General features: G+C 41.5%; 1 protein-coding gene, 1 long non-coding RNA gene and 1 pseudogene across 2 annotated transcripts in view; 1 reads left to right on the top strand and 2 right to left on the bottom strand.

Moving 5' to 3' along the window:
- Window positions 1-10299, bottom strand: part of PPTC7 (protein phosphatase targeting COQ7) — a 39346-nt gene extending 29047 nt beyond the window's left edge. Inside the window, exon 1 of the mRNA XM_026514867.4 lies at window positions 9779-10299. Coding sequence (XP_026370652.1) covers window positions 9779-10001 — 223 coding nt within the window. The 5' untranslated portion in view covers window positions 10002-10299. The remainder of the gene's footprint in view (window positions 1-9778) is intronic.
- Window positions 8481-8622, top strand: LOC113267132 (U2 spliceosomal RNA; annotated as a pseudogene).
- A 1573-nt stretch (window positions 10300-11872) lies between the features above and the next one.
- Window positions 11873-15009, bottom strand: LOC123001922 (uncharacterized). Its single transcript, XR_006411235.3, has 3 exons — window positions 14854-15009; window positions 12673-13242; window positions 11873-12048 (listed from the first exon to the last, which is right to left on the bottom strand). It is a non-coding gene; the product is annotated as an uncharacterized LOC123001922 (long non-coding RNA).
- Window positions 15010-15210: the final 201 nt, after the last annotated feature.

Raw genomic sequence — 15210 nt, 5'->3', positions numbered from 1 at the left:
GTTCCTTTTTCTAAGATCTAAGATTCTGGGATTCTAAGTCTTACTGCAAGAAAAGGGAACCTGTTTTAGAAACTATAAAATAAAGCTTAATATACAGCTATACTTTATTTTTCACATACAACATTACAATTATTACATGAACTAGTTGAAGCAAAGGCTCCATTTTAGCCTTCCCAAATTTTCCTTTCTCCTTATTACATGTTTTCATGTATGTTTTCAGAGAAGTTTCAATAATGATTCAGAGAGTAAAAATAACTGCCCCATGTCCTTTTACTTTGGTTTTAACCACCTAAAATGTTGGAGAATATGCTTCTTCTTTAAGCCCAACTAACAAAAGTCTAATTAAACTAAGCCTAACTAACACAAAGTCCAGCCATTTTTCAATTTGAAATTCTGATAAAAGAATAAATGATAGTTGTGGATTAGTATTAATTCACTGAATTCAGATGATCTGTAAATAAATATGTGTATGCGGAACATATTCACAAAACACACTTTGTTATCCAAAGACCATTGACTGTTCAGTGAATTTATCGTATATGAACAAGAAAAGCAATGATAAGATCCAAGTTGCTGCTCAAGAACCAAGAGAAGTGAATTCTTAAAAACAATGTATGCAGGGGCTCCGGGGTGGCTTAGTCGGTTAAGCATCTGCCTTCAGCTCAGGTCATGATCCCAGGGACCTCCAGGGTCCTGGGATCAAGCTCCACATCAGGCTCCCCTCTTCCTCTGCCTGCCACTCTCCCTGCTTGTGCTCTGTCAAATAAATGAAATCTTTTTTAAAAATGTATGCATAAGACATCCTTGTTTACACTTCATTTCATAGAAACATTGATGACCATATTACCAATTAGTGGTTAACTTAGAGGCCATGAACAGTTTTCTAGCTCTTATGCAAATAGCTCACATCTATTTTCTTATCCCAAACTGCTATCCAAACATTGATGTGAAAACAGAAGCACTTTTTGTTTCATTGAGCACAGCTAATCTTTTTCATCTACATCAAATGACAGCATAGACTAATTCTGATAAGTCAAAAAAACTTCCTGGATGATAGCATTCTTGAAAGATCAAAATGTACAGTCAAAGCAGCATACATACACACACACAAAGAAATTCCCTTTCTTTTCAAAATAGTCTGTTAATGAGTAAAAGAAAAATCGGTACAAAAATGTGTTGGAATTGGCCTGAGTCAAAATAATACTGGGTCTTTCATGAGAAAGCACTCTTTGTAGTAAGTCACTTTTGTAGTCTCTGGCAAAGTTTTTGCAGTCATTTTGTAGTCCGTGGGATTCATACCAACAATCAAATCAATTCTAGAACTATTCACCAAACTTATTCACCACAAAAATAACTATTTAAGAACCTAGTAAATTTATAAATTATTAAATGTGACAGACTCAAGATAACAATAAGCTTATTGATGAGAGTAATTTCATAACAATTGGATACATATAAATTAGCATAACCTTTCTGGAGGCACCCATGCTAATATTCATATCAGAGGCCTTGCAAATGTTCATAGCCTTTCACTCAAGAACTCTTCAAGGAATTTATTCTAAGGAACTGTTCAGATGCAGAGATACTCATTCACTCTAATAGTTACTCAAAACAGAAAACTGGAAATTGGGGCACCTGGCTGGCTCAGCCAGTAAAGCATGAGATTCTTGATCTTGGGGTTGTGAGTGTGAGCTCCACGTTGGGTGTAGATATAAATAAGTAAGACTTAAACTAAAATCTTAAAAAAAAAGAAAACTGGAAATAATCTAACTAAAAATAGAGGACTGGTTATTAAATTATGGGCTATATGTGCAGAAAAATATGATGCAGTTACGCATGGAAATACACGCAGTTCACATCACATAAAAATAACATTACAAAGGAGGATATATATATATTAACTCAATTTTACTTAATAGTATGTATACATACAATTGTATATACACAAAAGCTGGAGGAAACCACACTGACTATAGCTCAGTTATGAGTTACAGGTGTTTTATATTGTGCTTTTCTGAACATGTGTTATTTTTATAAGCACGAAACAAAAGCATTTATTTAAAAGCATTAGACACAGAAGCAGGAAACTTAGGTCCAAGTCCCAGCTCTGATGCTAGCTGTACTGTTGACCTTATTGATGAGTCAACTTTATAGATAAGGAAACAGATACAGATTAAGTGGAGATGAGAGCGGCTATTCATAGTTGAAAGATTAACGTAAAACACACTGTTACATCTAAATCACTATATATAAAGCACTAATAAGATGAATCATATTTTGTGTCAAGATAAAGATACTGAATAAATGCTTAGGAAAAATAGAGTGAAGTACTTTGACTCTTCAAGGAAAAGCTTTGTACCCCTACCCCTTAATTCACCCAAAATCTTATTTGGGATCTTATTCAAAAGAACTGAGCATCTTTTTTTCCTCAAAATTTTAAACTGAAAGAGCTATGCTACTTGCCAAATCAAGTTTAAATGATTAAGTATGTGTTACAGCCCAATGCTCTCTGCAGTGAGTCAGCTTTTGCAAAAAGTCTTGATTTATGATGCAATTCTATAAATTGTGTGTATTGTTTAATAATAGGAAACAAATGATTTTAGCTCCCAAGGAGATAAACTATTATATATTTAAAATATCTGACAACTCCCAAACAAGACAGATCACTAAATTTTATTAGTACTGACAAAAATTAGGATCCAGGCCACCACTTCTTAAAATGAGACCAAAAGTTAAAACTAATTTTGAAAGGCAAACTCACAAGGCACACTGTTTTCAACTAACTAGAACTTCTTGTTTGAAAAGTCAAATTTCTTCAGGAAGGAAATAACTGTTAACTTACTTTTCTAAAGTATCTTCCTGGAAATTCTGAACCTAAAGGCTCATGTAAGCCCTCTCTAAAAGGCATGGGGAATCTACATAAAATGCATTTGACACTTAGCTTGAACTTGACATAAGCGTTTACTCAAAGGACATGGCTGTAAGTCAAATACTGTGGCCTGGGTATAGTGCTTCTTGAGTCACACATGAGTACAAACTCCATTTGGATACTGTTGCAACTATTCAAGTTGCCCAGTTTCATAAAGCAGTGCTAAAGTTCAGGGAACAGTCTCCTCTGATCCAGCCCCTTCCCCCCCAAAAAACCCCACCACAACCAACTAACACATGCATCTTACCTTCTGCTACAATTTAAAACCTTTTAACAAAGATGTATTTTTGAAAAAGTATAAACAGTCAAGCTTTCAAAATTCAGTTACTTGCTCTATAAAAAAGATTCATCCAAAATCCTTTAAAAAGATTAACACATTGAGAGAAGGTGAAAGTTAGGAAAGTTTAAATCTAAGCTTGTGAATCTCTAAAGACTGAACAAAGGAAAAGTAGTTCTGACAGTATAACAAATGAGGAAATGACTTAAAAATAATGTGCCTTATAAGAACCTTATGAAAAGTACAATATATCTGTAGAGCAAAATGAGAAAAATATCAGGGAGCAAGAGTTTAAAAAACGACAAAATTCCTCTATCCATCAACCTTGTAATCTTATTTATTACACAAGACAGAACACTCAGAAAAGTCAGACAGCAACTAGTCAAATCTGTGGCTTTTTTCTCATTCTTTTTTTTTTGGTCAGCGGCTTCTTAAGCCTGGCTGTTTCTATGAGTCCTAGAAAGCTCTTTTACTGAACCCACAACTCTCCATTTCCTTAATATTCCACAATTTTCTCTTGAAAGCATGTAGATTATGAAATCAGGCATAGTTAAAGTACTGACTAGGGACCTGGATGGCTCAGTCAGTTAAGCATCTGCCTTCGGCTCCGGTCATGATCCCAGGGTTCTGGGATCAAGTCAAGCACACGGCTCCTTGCTCAGCAGGGAGCCTGCTTCTCACTCTGCCCACCGCTCCCCTTGCTTGTGCTCGCTTGCTCGCTCTCTTGTTTTCTGACAAATAAATAAAATCTTTAAAAAGTAAAAATAAATAAAGTACTGATTAATCTTAGAACTTACATTTGATTGTTGCCTTTTAAAAAATATTTTTACTTGGATAAAATAATTATAAGTATATAAAAATAATTATATAAAAAACTATTCCTCATAAAGTTATAGTTATAATAAAACCCAACAATTCCATTTTTAGATATATACCCAAGGGAATGAAAAATATATGTTCACACAAAAGCCTGTACATGGATGTGTCACAGCAGCACTATTCACAAAAGCTAAAAAGTGGAAACAACCCAATGTCCATTAATAGATGAATGGATAAACAAAATATGGTATATCCATACAATGGAATATTATTCGGCCCTAAAAAGGAAAAAAGCACTGATACAAACTACAATGTGGGTGGACCTTAAAATATACTAAGTGAAAAAAGCCAGATACAAAAGGCTGCAGTTTGTATGATTCCATTTATATGAAATGTCCAAAAACAGGCAAATCTATAGTCAGTATATACTTTTTTGCAGGGGTTGAATGCTAATGCATAGGGGTTTCTTTTGTGGTGATGAATATGCTCTGGAACTAGTCAGTGGTGGTGGTTGCACAACCCTGTGGATGTACTAAATGCCACCAAATTTTTTTTTTTTTTTTTTTTTTACTTTAAAAGGTAAATGTTGGGACGCCTGGGTGGCACAGCGGTTGGGCGTCTGCCTTCGGCTCAGGGCATGATCCCGGCGTTACGGGATCGAGCCCCACATCAGGCTCTTCCGCTATGAGCCTGCTTCCTCCTCTCTCACTCCCCCTGCTTGTGTTCCCTCTCTCGCTGGCTGTCTCTATCTCTGTCGAATAAATAAATAATAAAAAAAAAAAAAATCTTAAAAAAAAAAATAAATAAATAAAATAAAAGGTAAATGTTATGACAGATGAATTCTATATCTCGATTTTTAAAAATTCAACCAGGGTCATGTCTGCTATCAAGAGGTAGATCAGGCTAAAATCTGACTTTCAGAAAATTATGACTATATAATAATGAGACTAGTTTCCTGACACAGCTTAAAATCTACTGAGGGAAATTCCAAAGATGACTTCTTCAAAGGCTAAACATGCTAAACACATGCACCCTCTCAAAATGTGACTACTTTGTTATTAAAAGGATAACTCACTTTCAGATACCGAGGTTCTTTTTTTTTTTAAGATTTTTTATTTTTTTATTTATTTGACAGAGATAGACAGCCAGCGAGAGAGAGAACACAAGCAGGGGGAGTGGGAGAGGAAGAAGCAGGCTCCCAGCCGAGGAGCCCGATGTGGGACTCGATCCCGGAGCGCCGGGATCACGCCCTGAGCCGAAGGCAGATGCCTAACGACTGCGCTACCCAGGTGCCCCTCAGATACCGAGGTTCTACCAAATACATTAAAATTATCAAGACTGTTGGAAAACAAAAAATTCTACTTAATCTATTTACTTCCTAAATATACTTTTGATCCTTATATTGTTCACATAATCCTTATACCTTAAGACAACTACTTTTAAGATTTCATTACTCAGAAAAACACTTCAAAAATCCTGGCCACAAACAAAATCATACCCAAAGGCTAGAATATGAAATTTTCATTTCTCTTTAAGGTTTTAAGTTAAATCAAGCTTCAATAAACATCTGGCAGTTTTATAAGAATTACTTTTCAACTCTATTGAGAGGTCAGATTTTACATGGGATAGATCATGCTGCCATTTCTCAAAGAAGTGGTTTCAGTAAACTGTGGTTTAGTATGCAGAGCTTTTGTTGCATTTTAGTTATGAGTCATAGTGTGAATACAGAAGTTGTAAATATTCACATACACACCCTTAAGCAGGAAAAGCATTATAAGGACAAACAGTACTTGAAGAGGCTGGTTTTGAATTCACCCGTGTTATCAAGAAAACTTAACTAGTGATGCAACGGAAAGTGGATTGTAATGGGCAGTCTTGGTGCTTGTCCTAGTTCTGCCATTAACTAGTGGAATAACATTAGCGAAATCACTTGACCCTCTGTAGGCCTCCATTTTCTCACTGGACGCCAAGGTTTCTAAGTCTTAAAACTCTCACAGTCTTTGATTCTATTGTTAAGCAGCTTAGAGCTGTGGGAGGCCTAGCAATTACACACTAGGCAGCTCTCATATTTTTGTGTACTTAGACATCCATGCCATATAGAGTAATGAGAGAACTCAGGATTAGCCACAATGAAGAAGAAAAAAGTGTACCTAGCTCCTGCTGGTATTGGTTTACTCCTGTTGGACCTAATAAAGAGAAAGCACCTTTGCCAATTTTCCAGGGGATAGGAGTGGTTCCTATGTCTCACCACACCCACCATAGTTGGTTTTTCCTAAAAGAAATCCAGTGGGGATTCCACAAAAATGCTGTAAAGCACCAAGTACTTTTAGTCACTGCCTACTAACAGAACAGCTCAATTCTAAATTAAAGAAATAAAACAGTTTTCTCTAATACAAAAAGAAATAAACAGCTTTAATTCCAAAGAGTCAAGGAGTTGTAGATGAGCACAGGGAGTTGTATATATATTTAGCAACACAGTGTCAACCCAAAGAAAATGAATTATCTGTAGAACTAGAAGGTTCAAAGCATTGAGTTTCAACATAACATTATTCAACATAGTCCTTTAATGCTTTTCAGTTTACAATTCCAACTTCCAGAGAAAAAGCATTACTAAGGACCTGCTGAGATGCCTCACCTCTTTCACAGCAAGAAATAATCAGACCTGCCTGTGATGGGATAGTGTCAATAAAATAGAAGTCACCATCACACAAACTGGTTTGTGGAAGCCAAAGATCAAATGAGGCCCACTCAGAAGTTGTTTGAGGTGGCCCCCAAGATGGCTTTCTGGAAGAGCTCCTCCAAATAGGACAGTCCTAGAGAACCTGTCTACCCTGATTTGTACACCAAACACACACACATTCTTATTCCTTCTCTTTCAAAACGGCTCTTTGTCAAATATGGCCAAAGACCACCCCTAGGTCACATAAGCAACACCTGTATGGTTATGCCTGGCAGCATTCCCTTTGGAGGGGTTACAGAGCTGTGGTTCTTAATCTAGTCCCTGTGGATGGACCTTTAACTGGTACACAGATGGACTTCGTGAGGTCAGTGAAGTGCCTGAATGTCTATGAAAAATTTTGTCTTCATGCACATTTTTCCAGGGAGAGAGCCCTTGGGCAGTCAGAAGTCCTGAGGCCATGAACCAAGGAAAGAAAAGAACCACTGGTTTAGCGCCATATATAAAACAGGAGAAATATACTGAAGGTACCCATGTGAATACGATAGGAAGTAATGGCTGTTACTTGAGATGCAAAATAACAAAGGATGAGGTTTTTTCAAAACAAAAAGAAAAAATGATCTGATGGTCAGAAGTCCCTAAGGACAGGTAGTCCATTCCCTTCATCCTCTGTCTAGATGAGGAAAATTAGCTGAGAGGCTCTTGCCCAAAACCACATATCACAGAGCCAGGCTGGCAAAGCTGAGCACCAAATCTGGCAGGGTTTCTGCCAAGATGGTAGGTTTATACTTTTTTCAAAATGGATTTGACCAAAATGCCCCATATCCTTATAAATACCCCACTTCATTAAGAAGGTAGCCTTCAAAAATTTTTATTTTTATTTTTATTTTTTAAAGATTTTATTTATTTATTTGACAGAGATAGAGACAGCCAGCGAGAGAGGGAACACAAGCAGGGGGAGTGGGAGAGGAAGAAGCAGGCTCATAGCGGAGGAGCCTGATGTGGGGCTCGATCCCATAACGCCAGGATCACGCCCTGAGCCGAAGGTAGACGCTTAACCACTGTGCCACCCAGGCGCCCCGCCTTCAAAAATTTTTAAATCAAGCTTAAGCATAGGGACTTGACTCATTAAAATGTCTCCAAATCATTAATCAAATTGCAAACCTTTCCCAAAAGCCAGCCGCAGATTTGTAAGGGGGAACTTTTATTTTTTTTTTAAAGATTTTATTTATTTATTTGACAGAGATAGAGACAGCCAGCGAGAGAGGGAACACAAGCAGGGGGAGTGGGAGAGAAGAAGCAGGCTCATAGCTGAAGAGCCTGATGTGGGGCTCGATCCCATAACGCCGAGATCACGCCCTGAGCCGAAGGCAGGCGCTTAACCACTGTGCCACCCAGGCGCCCCGCCTTCAAAAATTTTTAAATCAAGCTTAAGCATAGGGACTTGACTCATTAAAATGTCCCCAAATCATTAATCAAATTGCAAACCTTTCACAAAAGCCAGCACGCAGATTTGTAAGGGGGAACGTTAGTGGCTCATTATCACCTATCCTGTTGCACTGACTCCAATTTGAAAAAGCAGCACAGATCAGAAGCTCATTAAATGAAGCTTCTAAATGTAATGGGAAAAGACAGCTACTGATAGCCCTTTAAAAAAGATACTGAGTCAGGGTCAAGCTGACTTCAAAGTGAATTTGTAGGATTTCTGTCTACAAGTTCCTTCAACTACCAAATCCTCCCGGACCCTCTTAAAGTTAACATCAAGAGTGTTGCCTAAAATCACTTCTTGGCCTTTTGGCTAAGATCAAGTGTAGTAAGAGTGTTGCCTAAACACTAAATGATTTTTTCAACACAGGTAATGGGGTTATTCATAAATTAAACTGAGAACAACCTTTCCAGTAACCATGTTCACAAACACTACATGTAGTAGAAACAAAGATAATAGGCAGTTATTCTGAGATCAAATTAAAAAATAATTATTGTCATAAAAAGTTACAGGACCATTTGTTCCAATGCCAAACTGTGCCTCAGCATATGAAATTTAAAGTAGTCAAAAACTCTACCTCACCTGAGAAGTGAAACCAAAGTGACATTTGAACCCAAGTTCAATGACAGCATGTCCTTCAATTTCAAAGGAAGTGCTTTACTCATTAAAGGAGATTTAATGGCATATGATTCTATGGCATACACATTATCTCCAAAGAGGTACATTATGGTAAACTTTCTGATTGCTTGTGAATTATATTTAGTCTTTTCTATAAGCTCTTACGCTAGTCTCTCAGCCCCAAAGGTGTTACTGGAATAGGCCTTTGGAAGCACCTGTGGCCTGAAAATGCTTTCACCAATTCTCAAGGCTTTCTTCGCTGCAGTTTGAAGAAGGTTCAACCATTCTATTTTGGGTCAAGGAGACTCTCTTCCACCCCAAGTGACCTCAAGTGGGCAAGAGCAGTTTGGGAGAATGCACTGCGAGGGTTTTTTCACCAGGCCAGCGCCACCGCCTGCGAGACTCCGAAAAGGATGGAGATCTGGTCACCATCGAGGCGGCGAAAGAATGCGGCTGGGCTGTCTGGGGCTCACTACGGTCAGTCCGCTCTGGATCCCGCAGCCTGTGACCAGGCTGTGGTGTCAGGAGCACGCGAAGAATCAGAGATCTCCGGGGCACGCAGAGGGAGGAGGCGGGGAGGGAACAAGAGCGAGGTTAGGAGTCTGCAGGTGTCTCGGGGGAAGGGACGAGGTCGTCGGGACTGGCACAGCCAAGTGACTAACAGTGCGGTTTTGGACTCGGACAAACTGGTCACATTGTCAGGCTGTGTGACCTTGAGCACAGAGCTAGACCGCTCTGCGGCTCAGTTTCCTCATCTCTAAAATGGGGGTTGTTTCAATGGAAAACGCACCTTGGAGCGCTTGGCACGGCGCCTGGCACATAGTAAGTGCTCCCTCCCTACAGCTACTACTGGCTCTCGGGCTCCTCTCACCGCCCGGAGGAACTGGGGGAAGAACTGGGGAAGCCCCAACCAGCGGAGTCACCAGGAGGCGGATCCGGGGCTGGGGCGGGGGACCCAGGCCGGGGACTCACCGAGCACGTCTGCCGAACGGTGCCGGGCCACGAAGCACGCGTCGTCCCCGTAGCACGCGCCCTTCTTGAGAAGGCCCTTACGGAAGTCTTTGCCGAAGCCGCAGCCGGCCGTCACCAGCCCGTAGTCACCGCCGCCGCCGCCACCGGCCCTGGGGTCGGTCTGCGAGAGGCCGCCGAGAACGGCGCGGGCCACCAGCCGCCCGTACGAGAGGACCGAGAACATTGCCGCCGCCGCCCCCCCGAGGAGGCGGGGGGCCCGGGGAGCAGGAGGACGCGGAGGCCCGGAGCCGGCTCTCTCCTCAGCCGCAGCAGCGCCGCCGCCGGGGCGCTCCTCAGGGCGGCGCACAATCGCCGCCGCCGCCCCTGCCCGACGCGCGGGGCCTCGCACACGCTCCACTGCGCGGACCGGAGCCAGAGCGAGGTCAGAGCCGGCGGCTCCTCCGCCTCAGCCCAAGTGGGGTCCCGGCGGCAGCCACCGCTGCCGCCGCCATCTTCCGCTCCACTAGCGTGTTCCGGGCCGCGCCGGCAGCGCCGCCCCCCCCATGGCCCCGCCTGTAGCCCCGCCCACAGCTCGCAGCTCAGGCCCAAGCCACGCCCCCTCGGGCTCCTTGCCTTCTGCAGTCTCCGAGGTCGAGCGTGCGCAGAGGGTGTGGACGCAATGTCTCCTGGGAGCTGTAGTCTCTGTTTACTTCACGGTTTAGCTTCTAGGACCTAGGAGGATATCCCCCACATGCGGGACCTGAATTAAGTTATCGAAAATTACAGATGGGCGGCTTGAAAGTTTCCTCCCTGTTTTAACCATATATTTTAAAGGCTATTGTTTTAAATAACGCCACCATCCCTTCAAAGAAAAACTCAAAAGAAACTAGGGTCAGGTCATGTAGTATTACTCTGCAGTACATACATTAAGAAAATGAAGTACAGAACTCGAGTGACATCTCCAGAATTTATATACTGGAAGGGCTACGAGGCAGCAATCTGGAAAGAAGAGCCGTTTTACATATTTAGGAAAATTCGAGGAGATATTACTGTCTCTATTAGATGGCGGGGGTGGGGTGAACAGGGGGATAGTGATGGAGATACAGAAATGGCCATTATAGATATACCATATGGAAGTGTTTCAGACTTTGCAAATGGTTCTGCCAATTTAGGGATAAACAATTCCAGGCCCCAAATTTCTTTGCCCCAAATCTTAAATTTCTTGAGGGTCCACCTGTCTAAGCAGGTTTTCTGACCTGTGGCTTGGGTGCCCAGACAGGTCACGCAGTGCCAAAGACGAGGCCCCTTGCTCTCTCCTTCCACACTGACACCTCTTCTCTTCAGAAGGACAGCCCCTGGCAAGCAAGGCAGTTCCTCTACTTTTTTGTGTTAAGCACTCAGCCCATCCCTAACAAAGACATCACAGTAGCCTTCTCCAGATTTTGAGTATGATTATTAACACACTTTCTCTGAAATTATTTAGGTTAAATAACTAAATTTAACAGGGAGTTTGTAATCTAATGGAAAGATTAGCTCACCAAATATGTGTAATTTGTTTGTATGCATGTATGAATGTACAGATTACATACCATGCCTCTGGGTCTATACATAATCTAGCCCCTGCATACCTCTCCATCTCATTTGGTGCCATGTCCCGTTCACTAAGTGGGCTCTAGCCATGCTCACAGATGCTTCAGGGCCTATGCTCTTGCTCTTCCTTCTACTCACTAGAATGTAATTTTGTTATCTCAGGGTCCTATGTCTTTTGTTGCTGTATGCCCAGAACATATGGCACACAGTAGATACTTTAGTAAATGAATGAAAGAATGAATGAATAGTTCACTAGATCCTAAACTCTCCAAGAGCAAGAATCATTTGCCATTGTATTTTTAGAATCCAGTGTACTGCCTAGCACATAGTAAGGCAGTTTGTAAATGCATGTTGAATAAAAGAAGGAATAACTGAATAGGAACCATAAATAATATAAAAAGTCATATTTGTTGAATAAAAGAATGAGTGAATGAAGACTAGCTACAAATAAAAGAAAACTGAGATTTGAGACAAGTAATCCAATTTAGAATAATCTTTAGTTTTATTAAAACAAATATTTATAACCCAGATGTATTGGTCCTTTTCCAGTTCACTTTATTAAAAAAAAAGATTTTATTTATTTATTTGAGAGAGAGAGAGAGAAAGAGCACGAGAGGGGGGAGGGTCAGAGGGAGAAGCAGACTTTCCGCTGAGCAGGGAGCCAGATGCGATGCGGGATTCCAGGACTCCAGGATCATGACCTGAGCCAAAGGCAGTTGCTTAACCAACTGAGCCACCCAGGCGCCCTCCAGTTCACTTTTCACAGAAGTGTAGTTACTCTGGGGATTCCCATTTCATTCTTTAAATGATTCTTTTTTATACCTTTCTTGACATATCTAAAGTCCTGCCAAACATTCAGTCGAAGTGCATTGTTCCCTTATCCTAATTACCACCATCATTAAACACTTCTGTGTTCGACCGTGCGCCAAGTGCTCTACATGTTTCTATCCTTAAAGGTTTTCATAAAAATTGGACTGAATAAATCACTTTGCATAGTGAGTGGCATTTTGTCAAATATGTAGACTAAGAAAAAGTTCATTTACTGGATAAAAGATAAGGCGATTCCAAGATCGCAGTCACACCTTGCTGTTTTTTATGACCCACAAGAATTGGCAAGTGCCCAGAAGAGGGGGTGGAGCCTTGCGGATCCTCCGCTTGGCATTTATGTCTATGCCAGTTGTGCTAAAGGTTGTTCTTTCAAGCACACACACCACTACCAAATCCCAGCCAGGCTGTCAGGTAATTCTACCCCAAGGACAAACTTTTTAAAATAGCATGTCAACCCCTATTCCTTGCCTCATCAAACTTCGTCAGACTGCTCTTACCTTTCATTTTCAGGGCATATATTATCTAATTTTCGTGTCACTCACAAGAACCGGTCGGATGAGATGAACAGGAACATAAGATGTGACTCTGAAGCTGGTAACCTCTGCTCTGATGGGGCTGCTGTTTTCAGTTAAATGATACCGGTGCCTTGAGTTTCCCGCAAACGAGTTGTTCACCGGAGCACAATGTGAACAGAACCCTTTCTTAAAGCTCCTTTGCAGTTTTTGGAAAGGAGAGGAAAAACAGGGCCTCAGGTTCCCTTGAATCATTTATTCCAGAGACAGATCTGAAAAGTTTTGCCATCGTGGGGAAGTCAGAAGAGGGTACTTTCAAAAAAACACCTTTCCCTGCCCTCCCCCAGAAACACAATTCCGTTTTGACATTTTGATAGATTTTAAAAGCCCTAAGAGTTTTCTTCCTTAACAGAATTACATTCCTAGCACTTCAAAGATTCCTGGGAGGTCAGCTGTCACTCTCAAAGGCGAACAAGTGGTGAAAATACCCTCTGTGCTCCCAGGGCACCTCTGTGGCATTAGGAAAGAGTTTTGCGCTGGAGTCACCCCCAGCTCCTAAAAAAAGAAAAAAAAAAATTCCCTAATATGATTTTCTGCCAGAGTGGTGCACTGATCTCTCCTAATTTCTTTTTGCTAACCTATTCAAAAGGAGCACTAATTAGTTTACAGCGATGTTCCTCAACCTTGGCACTACTGACATTCGAGGCCAGATAATTTTTTATCGTGAGGGGCTGTCCTGTGCATTGGAGGGGGCTTCGCAGCATCCTTGGGCTCTGCCTACTAGATGCCCATAGCACACCTCACCCCCTAGTTAGGACTGTAGGAATATATATATATATAAAACAGGCATCATCTGTTGAAATAAAAAAGGAGCATAGGGAGGAGAAATGGGACCTGTTGGGGTGGGAGAACACTCAGGGCACTTCATGAAGATGTGACATTTGTGAGAGGCGTGACATTTGTGAAAGGCCTGAATGCACAAAGAGAGGTCTGAGGAGAGGGGACAGGGGGATGGCCAGTCCGAGAGGAAGGAATAGAAACTAAACAAATGCAGAGTGTGATTGGAGAGGAATAAGGAGTCCAGCGTAGCCCCACCTTAGAATTTGAATGAAGAATAATGAGAAACAGGGTTGGAAAGTAGTCTAGGAACTATTCGGCCATAAAAGGGAGTGAAGCAGTGACACAGGCCTCAACATGGATTACGCCTGAAAACACGACGCCCGATTAAGGAAACCAGTCCCCCCAAGACCGCATGTTGTGCGCTTCTATTTAGATGAAATGTCTGGAATAGGCAAACCCATGGAGACAGAAAGTGGATTAGTGGTTGCCAGAGGCTGGGGGAATGGGAAGCGACTGTTAATGGGTGTGGAGTTTCTTTTTGGGGTAATGAAAATGTTCTGGAATTAGATAGCAGTGATGGTTGCACAACCTTATAAATATACAAAAAGCATTGAACCGTACACTTGAAAGGGCAAAAATTATAGTATGCGAATTACATCTCAAATTAAAAAACAGTTTAGGAACTATTGCAGAGGGCCTTATATGCTAAGCTTGCATGCATTAAGCTGGAAATACCAAGGGGTCACCAAATGCTTTTAATATGCCAGTGACAATAATAAAGTAATAAATAATACAATTATAATAAAATAATAAACAACAGTGATGAGAAGATGATGAATGAGAGTGAGAGCAAGAGACACCATAGGCTGAGTTCTTGCCATGTGCTTTACCTGTATCATCTGCTCTGACTACCGCATCATGTGACTACCCAACAGTCTCACCTGCTGTTTCTTCCATAGCATGTAGGACTTATTTTGTTAACTGTTTGGCTCCTCCCTGACTAAAATGTAAGTTCTCCCAGAGCAGGGCATTTTGTCCATTTTATTCACTACTTTATCTCAAGTCTCCAGAACAGTGCCAGGGAAGTACAGGTCCTAAATAAATCTAGTAAGGGGATGTTGTTGAATAAAAGAACTTTAGAGATCACATAGAACACACAACTTATTCTACAGCTGAAGAAAGGGAGCAAGTAACATGTTCATCCCACATGAAGCTAATGGATGGAGCTGGGCTGAACTAGAGAGGCATTCAGGAAACTCTTGGTGACTGCCCTGTAAAGCCCTTTTGATAGAATTAGCCATAGGCTGTTCTTTTCATTGAACTTACCTTGCTTTGCCTCGTGTGTGATGGTCATGTTTTTCCCATCTAGAATCCATTCCCCCCATTCTCTGATAATAGTATTTTGATTTTCCTTGGAGGTATAATCCAGCACCCCTTGGTTTAGGTAGACGGGGTGGAACTGGACCAGAGGAGGACACATGACCCAGGTCTGACCAATCAGAGCACTGCATTCTCTTGGTCACAGTGATTGGTCCAGCATGAAGGCACATGACCCAAGATAGGCCAATGAAATTCCACTATGCAATTTTGGGGAAGTGTTACGAAGGAGAAATTCTCACCAGGATTAGTTTGTAAGCTGGTGGAACGCAAGCCTGGAGCTGCTGATGGCCATTTTGCCACTAC

The sequence above is a fragment of the Ursus arctos genome, unplaced genomic scaffold (genome assembly GCF_023065955.2).
Source record: "Ursus arctos isolate Adak ecotype North America unplaced genomic scaffold, UrsArc2.0 scaffold_34, whole genome shotgun sequence".
Lineage (NCBI taxonomy): Eukaryota > Metazoa > Chordata > Mammalia > Carnivora > Ursidae > Ursus > Ursus arctos.
This window is presented reverse-complemented; position numbering and strand designations above follow the sequence as displayed.